The 19365-nt window shown below is 48.9% G+C and overlaps 1 protein-coding gene across 1 annotated transcript in view; it reads left to right on the top strand.

The window, feature by feature from the left end:
* Window positions 1–368: 368 nt before the first annotated feature.
* The window catches only part of LOC147710161 (E3 ubiquitin-protein ligase TRIM11-like), a 117058-nt gene continuing 98061 nt past the window's right edge, over window positions 369–19365 (top strand). The window contains exon 1 of the mRNA XM_086920856.1: window positions 369–991. Within this exon, the coding sequence (XP_086776982.1) occupies window positions 575–991 (417 nt within the window). The 5' untranslated portion in view covers window positions 369–574. The remainder of the gene's footprint in view (window positions 992–19365) is intronic.

Here is a 19365-nt window from a genome sequence, read left to right as displayed (position 1 = left end):
CGCATACAACTGTGCCTACCTCAAACAGATAAACAAGCATTTGCAATGCAATGGGTCATGCATTGGTGAAAGTTAGAGATATTGGCGGTGGAAATGAGAACGCAGAATTGACAAGTTAAAAATAACTTGGAGGATTTTATAGAAATCCATATTTAGGAGACCGCTCCTGGCACTTACAGAACCTGAGAAGAAAACCAAATTACTGGTATTTTTGCTGAGAAAGGAGGGAAACCTCGAGTCAGAGCAGAGGAGACAGGTCTGCTCTGAGATTGCAACATGAACCCGGAAGTCCCGGCGCAGCCAGAGAGGGGCAGACGCACAGACACACCCACTGCACACAGGGAGGGAGGGACAGACGCACAGACACACCCACTGCACACAGAGAGGGGCAGAAGCACAGACACACCCACTGCACACAGAGAGGGACAGACGCACAGACACACCCACTGCACACAGAGAGGGGCAGACGCACAGACACACCCACTGCACACAGCGAGGGACAGACGCACAGACACACCCACTGCACACAGAGAGGGAAACTGAAACTTACCTTCACTTCCTGCATTTCTGCATCATGGCGGCGGCAGCTCAGCTCGGGAACCTCCAGGAAGAGGCCACTTGTTCCATCTGTTTGGAATATTTTACTGATCCGGTGATGATTATCGATTGTGGACACAACTTCTGCCGCTCCTGCATCACCCAGAGCTGGGAGGGAAGAGATGGAAACTTCCCCTGTCCACAGTGCAGGGAAATATCTTCTAGGAAAAACCTCCGACCCAACAGACTAGTGGGGAACATGGTGGAAATGTTAAAACAGCTTCATCTGCCCCCCGTGAAGCCCCCGGAGGAGAATCTGTGCGAGAAACATGATGAGAAGCTGAGGCTGTTTTGTGCAGAGGATCAGAGGATGATATGCTGGGTCTGCCGGGAGTCCAAGGAGCATAAAACTCACTCAGCAAGTCCTATAGAGGAGGCTGCAGAGGAGCACACGGTACGTGCGAGGGCATTCAGGGATCACAAAGTCGCTTGGTGAGCCACACCAAGGGGCAGCCAGAGAGCACACGCTGTTTATTTATTTATTTATTTATGCAATTTTATATAGCGCGGACTTTACCCGAAGGTGTCAGAGCGCTTCGCAAAAGGAACATAATTGATACAAACTGAGAACATTACACGAGCAACAGATTGCAGAGGCATACGTTACGTTACATACGGTAAAGTGATAATTGTGAGCAAACAAGAATACATGAGGTAGTAAAAATTGTGAGAAACCAAAAATACATGAGGTAGACAAGGTAGTTGTGACACTTGTGAGCAAACAAAATACATGAGGTAGTAAAAATGTGGGCTACCAAAAATACATGAGGTAGTAAAAAGTGCACAGGAGGAAAAAGTGACAAGTGTGCAGGCTACAAGAGAAAATAGATTATAATTTGCGGTATAATATTGCAATATATGTTACACACTCAAGCACAAGAACAAACGATTACGAAGGCAAAAGTGGCACTTGTGCAAGTATCAAAGGTAAAAAACATGTGAGAGGAAGCAAACCGTGTGTTACAGGGGCAAAGTGGTGAGTGCAAGTTGCAAGAGGGTACCAAACACAAGTACATGGATAATACTGCAATAAAAGGCAAACACTCTAACCGCAAGAACACACTGGGAAGGCACTTCCATGGACATGAGAAGTAGAAATTTTCAGTAGTGGGAGATCTTCCTTCAGATAAAAGAGAGTTACTTTTGGAGGTGTCTCTGGAGGAGGAGAGCTTTGAGGTCCCTTTTAAAGGCCTGGGAGGAGGCGGTGGTCCGGAGCTGAGGCGGGAATGAGTTCCAGATTCTCACTGCGTTGCCTGAAAAGGATTGGGCCATCGTTCTTTCCTTCTTGAAAGTGGGAGGTTCAAGCAGTAGATTCTCCGCATTGCGTGAAGGTCTAGAACCTCCAGAGAGTTTCAGTTTATTCGCCAGGTAGCGAGGAGAAGAGGAGTGCAGGGCTTTGTGGGTGATACAAGCGGTCTTGTAGATAGCTCTAGCCTCAAAGGGAAGCCAGCGGAGTGTAGATAACATCGGTGTGATGTGATCGCTTCTTTTGGCCCCATAAATGAAACGAGTTGCTGAGTGGAAAACAGACTTAAGTGGGGACAAGTGGGATTTGGGGAGGCCAGTAAGAAGAGAATTGCAGTAGTCGAGTCTGGAGAGGACCAGTGCTTGCACCAGGGTTATAAGGTCCCGCTCCGCGAAGAAGCGACGGATTCCCCAAAGAAGGCGCAGTTGGTATCGAGCTGATTTCGCAATGGAATTGATGTGGGGAATTAGATTGAGTTTTTTGTCTAGTATGACACCAAGGGATTTGGCGCTGTCGAAAATGATGGGTTTATTGTTTAGTAGATTCATCTGATCCATCCATGATTGAACCGGGGGAGGAGAGAGTGAGGAGGAGAAGAGGAGGAATTCAGTTTTGGAGGGATTCAGAATCAGTTGATGAGTTGACATCCAGTTTTGAATGGAGTCGAGAGTGGAGCTTAGGATGGAGAGATCGTGAGTAGAGGCAATCTTGAGGTAGAGTTGAGTGTCGTCAGCATAAAGATGATAGTGAATCCCGGATTTACTTAGGAGATTTCCCAGTGGTTCTAAATAGAGATTGAACAGTGTGGGAGCAAGTATCGAGCCTTGGGGAACACCTTGACCTACCGCCACAGGAGGTGAAAGACTGTTCGCTATTTTGATCATTTGGGATCTGCCAGAAAGGAAGGATGCAAACCATTTAAGCACAGTGCCCTCCATGCCCATTCTCTGCTGAAGAATATTGAGGAGGGTGTTGTGATTGACAGTGTCAAAGGCTGCGGAAAGGTCAAGGAGAATTAGAAGACAGGACCCCCCTGAATCGAGTATCCTCAACGCGTCATCAACCACTTGCAGTAGGGCTGTTTCAGTGCTGCAGTTTTGGATGAAGCCGGACTGACAGTGGTCTAGAAGATCATTGTCCTTGATATGACAGGAGAGTTGTTTTGCTACACATCTTTCTGTGATCTTCGCCAGAAAGGGAAGGTTAGTGATGGGGCGGAAGTTGTTGAGGTCATTCGCATCAGCAGTGGGTTTTTTCAGAAGAGGGGTGACCTGCCCAGTTTTGAAGGAGGCAGGAAGGGAGCCTTGCCAGAGGGAGAGGTTGATCAGAGTGGTCCAATAGGAGAGGGAATGGGTATAGAAGTCAATGGCAATGGCACTGGGGATAGGGTCAAGAGAATGGTTGGATGGCTTCGTTTCTCGTATGCACTTGAGAAGGGCATCTTCAGATATGGGGTCAAAGCTCTGCCAAATGGCTAAGGATTTGCGCTCCTCTGGAGGGGTAGGATGTGCGACCTGATCCACAAGGGATTTCACTTTATTATCGAAGAAAATAGCAAAATCCGCTGCTCTCTTTGTAGAATCATCCACCTTGGAGGTTGGGGGAGAGCAGTTAGGCATTTTGATGAGATCGAATAGTTTTTTGGGTCTATTTTTGGCGGAGTCAAGGAGGGTTTTGAAGTGTGTCGCTTTGCCAAGGAAGATGTGCTTGTGGTACTTGGATCTTGCTGAGCGAAGCTTGGCCAAATTGTCGGAGGAGGGCACTTGCCTCCATTGTTTCTCCAGGGATCTTAGCTGCTTCCTTTCCTCATAAAGGGATTTGTTGAACCAAGGTGCTGAGGGAGTGGGCCTTAACTTTTTGCTTTTGAGTGGAGCGGCTTTATTAATTTCAGCTGCAAGAACTATCAGGCTTTGAGAGGTGAGTTCGTCAACATCTAGGTTCGGGTCGAGCCTTGGAAGAGATAACAAAGCTGATTCACAGAGGGGACCGACATCAATATCTTTAGCATCCCGGAACCATGAGATGGCCCTCTTGGGTTGGCCAAGAGTTATAGAGTGTGAAAGTAGAAGAGAGAATGGGATGAGGAGGTGGTCAGACCAATCTACATGAATTGGGGTAGTGGTAGAAAGCATGCCTGCTTTAGAAATAACAAGGTCCAGGATTGCGCCCTTAGAATGAGTTGATTCAGTGCAGTGTTGGATAAGATAGTTAGTAGAGAGGAAGGTGGCCAGTGAGTTCGCCGAGGAGTCTTGCGGTACTCCCCAGTGGAGATTGAAGTCACCCACGAAGGTCTGATTGTCACTTCGCGAGTATTGGTCGCTGATGAAGTCGGTGAGTTCATCCATAAACGAAGGGCCACTACGAGGCGGGCGGTAAATGACATGGAATCTGAGGGGTGAACGGTGTTGCTGTGTGTTCCAGAAGGCGCCATGTCACTGGGACAACACCTTTACATTTCTGGATTTTGCTTTTTACATATTTTGACCTGGTGTGTTCAAGCAATAGGTCCAGTAAAGTGAATCAAAACTACAAATCCCAGAATGCACTGATATGTTAAATCAAAATCCTAGAAATGAAAAAGTTGTGTCCCGGTGGCCTGGAGTCATCTGGTCTCCCTCCCTGTTTATGCCATAGAGGAGGCTGCAGAAGAGAACAGGGTAGGTCTGTGGATGTTTATGGATCATAATGCACCTGTGGGCCCCAAAGAGAAGTCTCTGTAAGGAGTGTATGTGGGTGTTCAGGATTCACAAGTGAAGGCAGTGTAAGTTCCACAGAGGAAGAAGCTGCAGAGGAGCACACGGTGTGTGTGTGGGTGTTCACGATTCACAAGTGAAGGCAGTATGTACATTCTGCAAAGGAGCACAAGGCAGTCTGTGGACGATCACGATTCACAATTGAATAAACTTGTTAAGTCTTCAAGAGGATACAATGCATATTTTGGGAGTGTTAAGTGTCCCTAGAGAAGGCTGCTGAAAAATACAAGGTATGTTTGTTGGTGTTTAGGGACTGTAAGTGAATCCACTCCACGAGGGCTTTAAAAGGAGCTGCAAAAGAGCACAAAGTGTGTCTGTCAGAGCGCTGGGATCATGGGCCGTATACTGTGAGCCACAGAGGCGGCTGCAGAGGATCAGAAGGGATGTGTGTGGGTGTTTTAGGATCTTGCATTATACTCATTCCGTGTAACACTGCAGTGTGAGTTGTCGGTGTCAGAAGACTTGACACGACAATGCAGGGTGTAGCACACGAGCTCACAGGAGCAGAGACACAGCAGAAGAGCTGCAGCAATGCATTGTGACGCACACAGGGTCTCAAGGGCATTGCTGCAGATGACTCCCGAACAGTGCAGGGTTCACCAGACACAAAGAGAGGTGCAGGGTCCAGGCGCTAGACTCGCATCATCATTGGGCACAGGGTGAAGATCTCCTGTAGCTTTGCTTGAAGCTCGCTGGCTTTGGGGACCCCTCACAGGATGAATGACCGTCGGGCTGGGCTGCGATCACAGGCTCCCGGTCTGGGGAAGCTCGGAGTGTCCGACCTCCTCATCTCAAGGTGCAGAGCAGTGGACTGGGCTCGGGGTGATGAGGACAAACCCCTCCATTCAGCGGCAAGAGAGGTCCTTCCTCGGTCCTGGGGTTGAGCGCCTCCTGTAGAAGGGAGACGGCCATCATTCCCATCTCCGGTCTTCAGCGTTCTCTTCAGTAGAGGTCCTTCCTCTGTCCTGGGGGTCCAGCGCCTCCTGTAGAAGGGAGACGGCCATCATTCCCACCTCTGGTCTTCAGCGTTCTCTTCAGTAGAGGTCCTTCCTCGGTCCTGGGGATCTAGCACCTCCTGTAGAAGGGAGACGGCCTTCATTCCCGTCTCTGGTCTTCAGCGTTCTCTTCAGTAGAGGTCCTTCCTCGTTCCTGGGGGTCTACTGCCTCCTGTAGAAGGGAGGCAGCCATCATTCCCGTCTCTGGTCTTCAGCGTTCTCTTCAGTAGAGGTCCTTCCTCGGTCCTGGGGTCTAGTGCCTCCTGTAGAAGGGAGACGGCCATCATTCCTGTCTCTGGTCTTCAGCGTTCTCTTCAGTAGGAGTCCTTCCTCTGTCCTGGGGGTCTAGTGCCTCCTGTAGAAGGGAGGCGGCCATCATTCCCGTCTCTGCTCTTCAGAGGTCCTTCCTCGGTCCTGGGGTCCAGCGCCTCCTGTAGAAGGGAGGCGACCATCATTCCCGTCTCTGTTCTTCAGCGTTCTCTTCAGTAGAGGTCCTTCCTTATTCTGTGGGTCTAGTACCTCCTGTAAAAGGGAGACGGCCATCATTCCCGTCTCTGGTCTTCAGCGTTCTCTTCAGTAGAGGTCCTTCCTCGGTCCTGGGGGTCCAGCGCCTCCTGTAGAAGGGAGACGGCCATCATTCCCACCTCTGGTCTTCAGCGTTCTCTTCAGTAGAGGTCCTTCCTCGGTCCTGGGGGTCCAGCGCCTCCTGTAGAAGGGAGACGGCCATCATTCCCGTCTCTGGTCTTCAGCGTTCTCTTCAGTAGAGGTCCTTCATCGGTCCTGGGTTCCAGCGCTTCCTGTAGAAACGAGACGGCCATCATTCCTGTCTCTGTTCTTCAGCGTTCCCTTCAGATGAGGGCCTTCCTCTGTCCTGGAGGTCCAGCGCCTCCTGTAGAAGAGAGGCGGCCATCATTCCCGTCTCTGGTCTTCAGTGTTCTCTTCAGTAGAGGTCCTTCCTCGGTCCTGGGGGTCCAGCGCCTCCTGTAGAAGGGAGACGGCCATAATTCCCGTCTCTGGTCTTCAGCGTTCTCTTCAGTAGAGGTCGTTCCTCGGTCCTGGGGGTCTAGCACCTCCTGTAGAAGGGAGACCGCCATCATTCCCGCCTCTGGTCTTCAGTGTTCTCTTCAGTAGAGGTCCTTCCTCGGTCCTGGGGTCCACCGCCTCCTGTAGAAGGTGGGCGGCCATCATTCCCGTCTCTGGTCTCCCGCGTTCTCTTCAGTGCTGTGCAGAGCTCCATAAACTTAGAAGGGGACAGTTTATATCCTGTCCTTGGGTAGTTCACTTAAATCCAACTGTCCACTAAGATTCATAGTTAGCCCCAGACCTTTGGAGGGAACCAGTGAACTTGAGTGAACCACACACAATCCCTCCTTCCATCAGGATAGACATTCAAGACAAACGTTGCAATTGGCCTCAAAAACATCCTAATGGAGGACGGGGGCAGAGGGGATGTGAGGAGCAGGAGATGGCGGGGAGGCTACAGAGAGAAGGGGGCTGTAGGCACAAACTACAACCAAGACTCTGATTCACCCTACAACAGAAAGCGTTTCACACACACTGTGGCCCCCATCACCGCACATGGGAACCTCATCTCACATGTCCACAGGCACTGCATCCTATGGACCTGGGCCTGAAGGCACCTTAGCCTGACAGCACTGTGAGGCCCTGCTCATGGTAATACAGCGCTATACACATCTGTGTCACAACATGTATGCTGCACTCAGATGGAGCCCAGAGAAGACATACTACACAGAAGGTAGTGTCAGTCACTCTCCGATCTGAGTTTGAGGCGACATCCACCCCACTTCTATACTCGTCTGCCACAAGCCGTTAGTAGCGTCATGGGCTGGTCATGTGAGGGGGATCCACTCGGGTAAAAGCAGGACCTCTCTGGGTGGATCTCAATCTCGCACTCTGATGGAGAGCAGCGCTCCAGATGTAAAGCCCTCGTCAGGGGACCTCCGTGCTGGTCTCTTGCACAAGAAGATATCCCGGGCCAGGATAGTAAGGAAGCAGTTTGTCACATGGACACTGCGCCAAAACCTTTCACCCTACTGTTCACGCTCTCAATCTGCCATCCTGCCATGCTCCATGCTTGGGTTCGGTCCTGCTCTCCTGGCTGCCTGTTCCTTGTTGCAGACTCTGCTTCAGAATGTTGCCTGCTCTCTCGCTAATCCTGTTCCCAGCTGTGGCCCTGTATGAGGTTGGTGCCTGTTCTCTGTTGCAGACCCGGTTAAGGGCTGGTATATGCTCTCTCGTTCTAGCAGGTTTATTTTCTCAGACCCTTTTATGAGTCTGTTGCCTCTTTTCTGTTGCAGACCCTGTAAGGCTGGTGTCGATTCCTGCTTCAGACCTTGGAAAGGGCTGGAACTGGCTCTGTTGCAGACTCTGTCTGCAGGCAACTGCCTGTTATGTCACAGACCCTGGCTGGGGTTGGGGCCTGCATTCTTCCTGTGTCTGTTCTCTGTCACTGACCCTGTATGAGGCTAGTACCCGCTCCCTTACTGTGACTGTTCTCTGTCACAGACCGTGCCAAAATTTGGTGCCCGCACTCTCGTTTTGGTTGTGTGCTCTCTGTTGCAGACCCTGTCTGGGGCTGGGGCCTGCACTCTTCCTGTGTCTGTTTTCTGTCACAGACCCTGCCTGGGCATGGGGCCTGCACTCTTCCTGTGTTTGTTTTCTATCACAGACCCTGCCTGGGGTTGGGGCCTGCACTCTTCCTGTGTCTGTATTCTGTCACAGACCCTGCCTGGGGTTGGGGTCTGCATTCTTCCTGTGTCTGTATTCTGTCACAGACCCTTCCTGGGGTTGTGGCCTGCACTCTTCCTGTGTCTGTTTTCTGTCACATACCGTGCCTAGGGTTGGGGCCTGCACTCTTCCTGTGTCTGTTTTATGACACAGATCCTGCCTGGGGTTTGTGACCTGCACTCTTCCTGTGTCTGTTTTCTGTCACAGACCCTGCCTGGGGTTGGGGTCTGCACTATTCCTGTGTCTGTTTTCTGTCACAGACCCTGCCTGGGTTTGTGACCTGCACTCTTCCTGTGTCTGTTTTCTGTCACAGACCCTGCCTGGGGTTGGGGCCTGCATTCTTCCTTTGTCTGTATTCTGTCACAGACCCTGCCTGGGGTTGTGACCTGCACTCTTCCTGTGTCTGTTTTCTGTCACAGATCCTGCCTGGCTTGTGGCCTGCATTCTTCCTGTGTCTGTTTTCTGTCACGGACCCTCCCTGGGGATGGGGCCTGCCCTCTTCCTGTGTCTGTTTTCTGTCACATACCGTGCCTAGGTTGGGGCCTGCACTCTTCCTGTGTCTGTTTTTGTCACAGACCCCGCCTGGGGATGGGGCCTGCACTCTTCCTGTGTTTGTTTTCTATCACAGACCCTGCCTGGGGTTGGGGCCTGCACTCTTCCTGTGTCTGTTTTCTGTCACAGACTGTGATCATTTCTTTGGTTGTCTGTTCTTTCACAGACCCTACGTGTAGCCGGCACCTGTATAGGACAAGGACCAGATATGGTTAATCAGATGCGGGGATCTGGATATAACATATTTATGAACAGTATGGATATGTGTGGCCAGAATTTACAATCTGGACATCTGTTACTGGTACTGACAGTCTGAATTTATATGGGCAGTACTTACAGCCTGGATATAGAGCGCTAACCGAGGGGCTGGCCCCTGGGAAGATGCAAATGTTGGCGGAAGGTCTAGGGTGGGCCGTCGGATCAGGGATAGTGTTCCTTAAAGAGATGGGTCTTCAGCATTTTCCTAAATTGGGGAGAGTTGGAGCTGATGCCACGTCGAAAGTGATGCTGTGCCAGATCCTGGGAGCATAAACGGAGAAGGCTTGCCTTCTGGGTTTTTCTTCTTACAATTTTTTTGTGATATCCACGCTCCTGGTCAGATGTCGTTCCTTGAACATGTATAGTTTGTTTGCCAGGTAAGCTGGGGTCTTGTTGTTGAGTGCTTTATTTGAAGCACCTGGTCATGAAGATGACCTGGGCTGGAAGCAACAGCTAGTATAGGTCTTTTATTTTTATTTTACACCCATGTGAGAATTTACATACAGCAATATTTAGTAAGCAAGAGCAGCATAGCTGTACATAGTAAATAAAGTGATATGTGACAATAAATACACACCTTATATTTTAAGACAGACTTGATCAGTGAGTTTCTTCTAAACATTCCATTGAAATAAAAATAAAAATAAAACATTAGGTTTCATACAGCAATATTAAGCTGGAAGAAGCTGCAGAATTGTACATAATAGATAAAGTGCTGAATGTCAATAAATTACACAGAATATCCTGATACAAATTAAACTAGTAACTTCCATCTGAATACATCATTAAATAAATAATTTAGATTTCATATATAGTGCTGTACGGTGCTATGTGGCTATACATACATATTTAATAACCTTTAACAGGTTGAACCAATGGAAGACATGTCATCCCCTATAAAGAGCTGGGCCTGTAAAATGTCATCTAGGTCGAGTAATATATAACCTTAGTCCGTCCGCAGCTAATGCTACTGGTTCTAGCTCAACTCAGAGCCCTCCGACCCAGTTTGTGACTGGCGACCATATCTCTCGCCCAGTCTTTCCTTCTTATGGCCTTTAAGTTTGTATAAGCTGACCTCCATATTATAAAAAGACATGAACCTATTCAGTCACAGTACAAACGTTGGGGGTCAGGTTTGAGCCAATCCGGGGCGATACATAATCGTGCTACGCAGTGGCAACGAAAATCAGGTACATTTCTTCCTGACCTCTGATATTAGATCATGCGCGATCTACCAGTCCTAAAAGCATCGTTACCGAAGTGAAGCTAATAGAATTTTTGGTAATAGGATTTAAAAAGCTTCTATTCCTTCAATAAAAGGTAGTAGCTGAGGACATGAGTAAAACATATGTACAATCTCTGCTTGATCAGCTCCGCATTGTTTGCATTTTCCATCAAATTCAGGTCCCCATTTAGAGTGTAGTACAAATTAAAAGCAGTCTTTAAAAACTGGCTCTTTAAATTTGCTGTTAATAGATTTTTTTTGCACATTTCTAAAGACTCCTTAAGACATATTGTTGGTCTTTCCAGCCTTGTGCTCCACGTAGAGTCTTGAGCCTCTAAATCATCTCTCTGTATCTCAACCAATAGATCATATATGGCCCCTATACAGTAGCCACGTCTGGCTGCCTCAATGATAGGGATCTTCTCTATTGCATTTAATTCATTTTTCGTTTTTAATAGAAAATCCCTAATCTGTAGGATTTAAAAAAAACCCTCTTGAGGTAGTCAAACATCTCCTGCAGATGATCATAGCAGATTGTCATTAAATCGATCTCCTATTGAATCAATACCCTTCTGTTTCCACCTTTCCATCACCGAGTCTTGAAAAATAGTAGGCAGTAGGGTGGCTTCAGAGACCAGAGTGTGAAAGTTTATTTTAGGAATCACCAGTTGTCGCTTAAGCTGAGGCCAAATTTTGTAGGGGGCTCTTAATAGCTTAAATCTAGGTTTATTGTAATTACACGGCTCCAATGTTTTCATAAAGCATCCTTTTGCTTCAATTCCAAGATCCATCTTATATATAATTGGTTATTCTATGACACAGCTCCCCCTTGTTTCTCCAGTTAATAAAATCCCCTTCTATTGAATCAACATGCCCAGTAATAAGAGGTAAAATTGGGAAATTACCACCCACCTCGTAATCTTGGCATCGTCCTATATTTAAGAGCCCTCCTAGGCTTTTATACCCCCACAGGAAACTCGCACATAGAGTCTAGTTTCCGCAACCAGAGTTTACAAAGCTCCACTGGCATTGTCCTGAAAAGTACAATATTTTAGGTCAAGATTGATATGCCCTGGTCTTTTTTACTTTCTTAGCCGTGCCCTCTAATCCCATGCCTGTTCCATCTGGTTGTGATGTTTGATTTTCATCCAGGTTGCCCCGTCACTTAGCATACTGTCCAATGATTTCTCCCTCGTGTGGTGTCTGGTTGGGTCTATTTCCTCTTCCCCAGAGACTAGAGTGATCTGACAGCGAAAGAATCTATCGCCAGAGTCTGCTTCAGCCTGTTCCACCGTTGTCGAGCGCTGCTCTATCCTCTGTTCTTTGTTAGCCGATCCTTCATTTTCATTTGCCTGTTGCATAGCCTTTATGTCACGGTCACCAGGTTATCCTCAGGATCGGGTTGAAGCTTAAAGGGGTCCACCTCTCGACAGCCCCAAGTCCAGATAGAATAAATCCTCGCAGACTGGTGGGATGGGCAATGATGGTCTTAAACCGGGCGAGATGGGGGGATGAACACATGGTATCAGCACTTTCCTATCCTTCTCATTAAATGTGCTTGTCCCCACCAGACTATGTCAGTTCAGTCCTGGACACCCCCAACTGATCTCACCTACAATTTAAAGGATAACACAGAAGCCAATATTAACTGCATGTAAGAATCAGAATTACGTTCCTGGATAGTCCATTAGTAATTCCAAAAGGTCATTAAAAGTTCTCATCCATTACCCAGGATTAAGGGAAGACAATCTCCAGAATAGGGATTCTCTCAGCGCATAATAGTGTTTTTGGAGAACAGTGTTAAACTTCAGCCAATAAAAGCAATACTAGAAAGCCAAATGTAGCACTCCCGCGCTCCCCCTTTTGTCTCAAAGAGAGAGTAGCAATAGTTCCAGAACACTGGTCTCAGGCGGTATACAACCTTTAGCATGCATTTTTTACAACGAACTACCATTACCACGCATCTTTCACAACGCATGCCATTACAACGCATATCGCTTTGGGGCGATCTGACATAGGGAATGGATAGTGAATAGGTTAATTTACTATCCAATAACCTTCCCGAGTGTCCACGGGGACTGGTGTTGGAATAGTAAACTATTTAGTATCCAGCACCCAAAGCACTATGCGTTGTAAAGGTATCGAGTTGTAAAAAATGCGTGGTAATGGTATGCGTGGTAAAAGTGTGCGTGCTAACGTCATACATCCGTCTCAGGCAAATGGCAACACATTTCCTCCCGCATGAGACCGTAAGAAGTAACGCGTCTCGCCAACGGGAGGAACAAGGAAACGTGCTCTGGGAGCTTTCATAGCACAATAACAAATGAAACAAAAAGGAATAAAGCCGGTACGAGTTCACACCCTTACCCGACCGTACTTTCTGGTACTTCGGGAATCACAGTATAATTGGCGTCTTCGTAACGGCGCCATCTCCTGATATCCTGACTTCTAACAGCGTGCTATGTCAGCACGTGCGTTGACAGCGCAGGCCGATGACGGGAATTGTAGTTTCTTGTCCCGTTGCATCTTCGCGTCCACTGGCAGTGCGCTCACCCTCTGTGCGCCCTGACTGTACATCATCCCTTCGGAGAGCACTGACAGGCGCAGGGCTCATCCGGGAATCTCCTATGAAGAGCCACCAGCCGGGGAGCATGTACAGAGGAAGGCAGTTCCCAGGAGTCCTCCTCAGAACCATATCCTTTCCAAGACACCAAGTACCATAGTTTGTTCTGGTTGACCTTAGAATTCACCACTCCCTTGACCCAAAGAGATATGTCTCTGCGGAGAGAGAGCCACCAGAATCGTCGTAGGGTGTTTTCAATGGTCTTCAGACCACCACAATGTCCAGCACACAGGAGAATATGGCACCAGTGAAAGGCTTGCTGTCTACCTTCCTTGGTGGGTAATAGGACTTGCTTTCCTTTCACGGGAATGCCTTGATGCATTCTCCATTCGGGATGATGTCTGAACCAGTCTCTCCAAGTGGCAGTCTGTACTCTTCTCTTTACCTTGTGTAGGAATTCGTTAGTATGGGTTACACAAATTACTTGGTTAGGTGTGATGATTGCTTGTACGGGGTTCGTTGTACCTTCCAATTGAGTAGTTTGTCTGCTCAGAGCATCTGCTTTCTTGTTGTCTCTGGTGGGCCTAAAGGTGATGACACAGTGATATTCAGAAAAGAACATCATCCACCTTAGCTGACGAGGAGTAAGCTGCCTGGTGGATTTCATGAACTGCAGATTGTGGTGATCTGTGTAAACAGTTACTTGGTTTTTCGCTCCTTTAATCCAGTGCCTCCATTCCAAAAAGGCATCCTTGATAGCCAATAGCTCCTTTTCGGTGATAGTGTAATTTCTCTCCGCACTGTTCAGCTTACGGGACATGAAAGTGACAGGATGTAAATGCCCGGTGGATGGATGTCTTTGTGATGGCTCCTACTGCTACATCGGAGGCGTCAGCATCTACAATGAATGGTAGTTCTGGATCAGCGTGGGCCAAGATAGGAGCGGAGGAAAAGGCTGCCTTAAGTGCTTCAAAGGTAGTTTGAGCTTCTTCATCCCACTCGAAGGAAACATTCTTCCTTAACAATTGTGTGACTGGGGCCACCAGGGCAGAAAAATTATGGATAAAACTCCTATAAAAATTGGCTAAGCCCAAAAAGCTTTGTCTGTCACATACGTCCTTTGGGCTGGGCCACTCAGTAATGACTGTCAGCTTCCTCTCAGTCATGATTTGGCCTGTAGGAGTGAGCATGACCCCAAGAACTACACGGTGGTGACATGAAATCCGCATTTACTGATCTTGCAGAAAAGGTGATTCCTTTGCAAGGTCTGTAATCCAATCCTCATGTTTTCCTTATGCTCTTTAATGTCTGTGGAAAAGACAAGAATGTCATCTATATACCACAAATCGGTCCAGATACTCCCGGAGAACATTGTTCAGGAAAAACTGGAAGGCAGCTGGGGAATTACAAAGGCCAAAAGGCATAACGAGATACTCACAAAGCCCGTAACAAGTCTTGAAGGAGGTCTTCCCCTCACCCCCCTCTCGCATCCGAACCAGATGGTAGGCTCCTCAGAGGTCGAGCTTCCTGTATATCTCAGCCCACTTCACTTGGTCCAGCCAAACCGATACAAGGGGGAGAGGGTACTGGTTCTTCACTGTGACAGCGTTCAGCGTTCTGAAGTCCATGCATGTTCGGAGCTCCCAATTGGCCTTAGGTATAAAAAAAAAAGAGGGGAAGCTGCAGGTGACCTGGAGTGACGAATAAATCCCAAAGAAAGGTATTTCTCTATGTACTGTCTGAGATGTAGGTTCTCGGGTTCAGTCAATGTGTACATCCTGCTGCAAGGAACCACTGCACTCGGTATAAGATCAATCTGGTACATCCTGTGTGGAGGTAATTCTTCAGCCATGCTGTCACAAAACCCATTAGCATACATCTGATAGCAGCCGGGCAGTTCCACTTCTTTCTCTGTGGCTGTGGCGATGTGGTGACGCAACGATAAAGCCTTGGATGGAACAGTAGGGGGATATATGCAGTGAATGGTGCAGAACCTGGAATCCATCTTTAAAAAAAAAAAAAAATCTTTTTTGGTTTTATCCACAAGAAGAACGAAAGAGACATGGTGCTCCACAATCATCGGGTTGCAACCTGGCACATCACTATTGTATATGGCAGGCATGAACAACAACAGAATGGAAATCAGAACCCCCTCCCTCCTCCTCCTCAAAAGAAAAAACAAAAGGATGACCTGATAGAAAAGAAGGGTCTATGGAGCAATCCCCGTAGGCTAGTAAGTAGTGGGCGTTACAGAGACAGATGTTGGTGGCGGATCCGTCAGTCTTAACAATCTGAGATATTTGGGACAGGTGAGCTGCATAAATTCGGATGTCAAGAGCACAAGAAGGGGTGCCCACAAATCGTGAAAGGAAGCTCCGGGGTTGGTTAACGAGAGAGAGAGATCTTTTTCATCGCTAGAAGGGACTGTTGTGGAACCCCAATGTGTTAGAACATTCTGGACTGCCGCGCCTAGGGTGAGCTCTATTTGTTTGCCTCTCCTAGAAGTAAGCGGGAAAATTATGGCATTGGGAAGGCCAAGGAGGTTATACACTGGGAATCTCGGGACCTGGGTATCGAAGTGGGGGTCGACCTCATCTAGGATCTGTTGCGCCTGTGTTCCCGGAATAGGGCAGTCCCAAAGTAAGTGTGTGAGAGTGCTTTGGGAAACGCAGGCTCGCCAGCATAGCGGACTACGTGAAGGGTTACCACTATGGAGCCTTACTGGGGTTAAATACCAATAGGTGGCCAGCTTAGTGGCTGTTTCAATAGATGAAACATTGCGGGCCATGCGTCGGTCTCGGTAGAAAATATCCTTCCATTCTTTCGGCGAGAGGCCTCTACCCAGCTCGCTTTCCCAATGCAGTTGACCGGGGAATTTCCCGGTGTCGGGGATGGTTCGAGTGAATTTATACAGGTCGGACGTTAAGCGTGCATTGATGTGTCTTGTAATTAACCATTTCTCAAACGGTGTGAGCAGTCTCCCCGCATCCTCCCGCACCTCCCCATGTAGCACCCAGTGTCGAATCTGTAGATATCAGAAGCTCTCTGTTTCGGGAACACCGTAGTCAGTGCGGAACTCGACGAAACGTCGCAGTCCGGAAAGATCAAAGAACTGTCCTAGGGAGCGGGTACCTTCTATCGTCCAGTGGTGAAATTCCCCATAGTCGAGGCCAGGTGAAAAATCTGGGTTTTGTACGATGGGTATAACGGGAGATAGGAAAGATGTGAGTCCCCTGGCGATCGCAGTTCTATCCCAGGCTAACATTATGGGTGTTGTTACTTCTGAGAGGTACAAATTGCGAGGCCGCCCATTGCGGGAGAGGAATGGAACCCCCCCATAGCGGTTGGGCTGCCAGGGACCTATCCATAAATAGCCAGTGTTTCTCAGATACAGGGCGTGACCACTCCACCAGGGCCCTCAGCTGAGCCGCCCGCCAGTACGCCAAAAGATTGGAAACACCCAGCCCTCTATCTATCAGGTCTCTATATGTAAGGTCACGATGCATCCGAGCCCTCTGATCCCGCCAGATAAAGCGCTCTATATTTCCCTGTAAGGCACGTAGCACACCAGAAGGGGGCATTAGCAGAAGAGTGTGAAATAGGTAAAGAATCTGGGGAAGCAGCGCCATCTTCACTGCCGCAATCTGGCATAGCTACAAGAGGGAATGTGGTCTCCATTTGCGGAGGTAATCTCAAACTTGTTTCAATAGTATTGTGTAATTCAGCTGCCTAGATGGTGGAAGCCACCCGAAGACCCTGTTAGGTAATTGCGTCATGAACCCATTGAATCTGAAAAGTTCGCTGGAGATATTCTAACGTCTCGGCTCTAATGATAAGTTCAGGGCTTGCGACTTATGCATATTAATCTGGAAGCCTGAGGTAATCGCAAACTGACCCAATTCATCTAAAAATGCCGGCAGGGACTCCCGAGGATGTTCCAGGGTTGCCACCACATCATCGGCTTATAGGCAGAACTTGTGCTCCGACTTCCCTCAGGGCGCTCCTTTAATGGCCGGATCATCACCGACTCTTTGAGATAGAGGCTCCATATAGAGGGTGAAAAGGAGTGGGGACGGTGGGCACCCCTGCCTGGTTCCCCTATGAATAGGGAAGGCCGCTGATGCCACACTGTTCCCGCATACCGTAGCTGTAGGGTTGACATAACTCTGAAAGATCCAATCGATAAAGCGGTCTGTGACGCCAAAGTGGACGAGTGTGGCACGGAGGTACGGCTAGTGGACCCTATCAAACACTTTTTCAGCATCGACCGAGAGGCTCATGCGTTCCGCCGGAAAAAGCTCAGAGCGGTCCATCAGGTGGAAGAGTCGTTTGGTATTATTGGAGCACTGTCGCCTGGGAACAAAGCCTGATTGGTCCAGATCAATCAGACCGGGGAGGTGACGAGAGAGCCTGGCCACAAAAATACCGGTAAAGATTTTTAGGTCCACATTGAGTTGAGATATGGGGCGGTATGAGCTGTATAGATGGGTATCCTTCCCTGGTTTAGGAATCAGGGTTATTAAGGCCTCTAACATAGAAGACGGGAAGGAAGAGGTGGGGGACGACCCGACAGTGTTAAAAACACGCACCAAGTGCCGGGCCAACATCCCACAAAACCTTTTATAAAAACCCAAAGTGAACCCATCCGGGCCGGGTGATTCGTTGAGCTTCAAGCAAGCAATTGCTGATATGACCTCCTCCAATTGGATGGGGCCTCTAGTTTGGCCGCCTGAGATGGCAGCAGTTTGGCTATAGCCATGTTATGGAGGTATCGGGTCGGTTCAATTACGGTTAGAGCTTGGGCCGAGTACAGCATTCCGTAGAAGTGTCTGAAGGCCTCCACAATTTCAGCGTCCTCACTACTTTCTCTCCCCCTGCCCCCGGGGATCTAATACCGCTGCCCCTATGTGAGCTTGTCTTTGTCCTCCAAGGCGGTTTGTGTGAAGTCGCCCACAATGGTCCCCACCCACATAAAACGTATGCTTGAGGTGTAGAGCCGTATATTCAGCTCGGTCAACAGCCAACCCCACTAGCTGTGCCCGGGCCGCCTTTAGGAGTTTCCAGACTCTAGGAGCACCAGTCCGCTGTTGGATACGCTCCAACTCAGTGACCTCGCTCATCAAGCAATCTCGTTTTTCCCGCCTATCTCTATTGTCGGCGGCCGCTATGCTGATGAAGACCCCTCGAATCACGGCGTTCATCGCCTCCCATAGGGTCGTCAAAGATCTGTCTGGGTTTTCATTAGAGGATAAATAGTCGGCTATGCTTGCTTCAATCTGTTGCACCATGGAAGGGCGTTGAAGCATAGTTTCACAAAGACGCCAAAAACGGTAAGTAGGGCGCTGCTGGGGCATGGTCAGCGAGAGCCGCAGTGCGGAGTGGTCAGACAGGGGACATGGAAGAATCTCCACCTCTCGGACCTGCCGCGTTAGGAGGTCAGAGGTAAAGAGATAGTCCATTCTGTTGTATGTTTTATGGGGGTGGGAGTAGAAAGTATAGGCCCTAGTGTTGGGGTGTCGAAGTCTCCATATGTCGGTCAGTCCAGCTTCCACCAGCAATCGCTTCCCTGCGTTGGAAAAAGTCCCCGTTTGACCCCACCTATGCCCAGAATGATCCAAGTCACCATCCATCACTATAAGTCCCTTCCTAGCAGGACTGTTTTGTCTGGTAGGCCCGGGAGTTCCTGAATTACTGTCTTAATGAAACCCTCTTGCCCATTGTTGGGGACGTATACCGAGGCTACAGAGAACGTGTGTATATCTAAGGTGAGGGTGTAAGCCAAGATCCTCCCTTTAATTTCCGCCCACTTTTTACCAACCTGCCCCTGGAACCTGGAAGACACCAATATAGCAACCCCAGCGGTTTTGGAAGTGGCTGACGAGAACATCTGGTGAGGAAATGCCTTTGATCTCAGTCGATGGGTATCAGCAGGGGGCAGGTGCATCACCTGGAGTAGGCATATATGGGCATTTGAATGCTCCAAATAGGACAGGTGGGCTCGGCGTTTGGTGGGGTTGTTTAGCCCCTTCACATTGAGGGACACAACTTGGAGGTCAGGAGTCATAAGAATGTGGACGCGGATTTGCTATAGCCAACAACACTGTCCCTGCAACTTCACCAGCATACGGCCCGCCAACCCACCCACAGAAGAACCCAACTTCCTCAGATGCATCCTGCTCAACACCCACTCTGCCTGCAAACACGCCATCGAACTCTGGGACCTACTCAACACCAACACCCAGGACGTCGCCTTCCTGACGGAGACCTGGCTGACCCCCTCCTCTGCACCTGGCATCGCCTTAGCCATCCTGGAAGGCTACAAGATCACCCGCAAGGACCGCACCAACGGGACAGGAGGAGGAATCGCCATTGTCCACAGGAACACTCTGAGTCTCGACCAACACCAACGACACCCTCAGCACTGCCTA

The sequence above is a fragment of the Lissotriton vulgaris genome, chromosome 5 (assembly GCF_964263255.1).
Source record: "Lissotriton vulgaris chromosome 5, aLisVul1.2, whole genome shotgun sequence".
Taxonomy (NCBI): Eukaryota; Metazoa; Chordata; class Amphibia; order Caudata; family Salamandridae; genus Lissotriton; species Lissotriton vulgaris.
The sequence above is the reverse complement of the archived record's forward strand: the minus strand, read 5'-3'. Positions and strand labels throughout refer to the sequence as shown.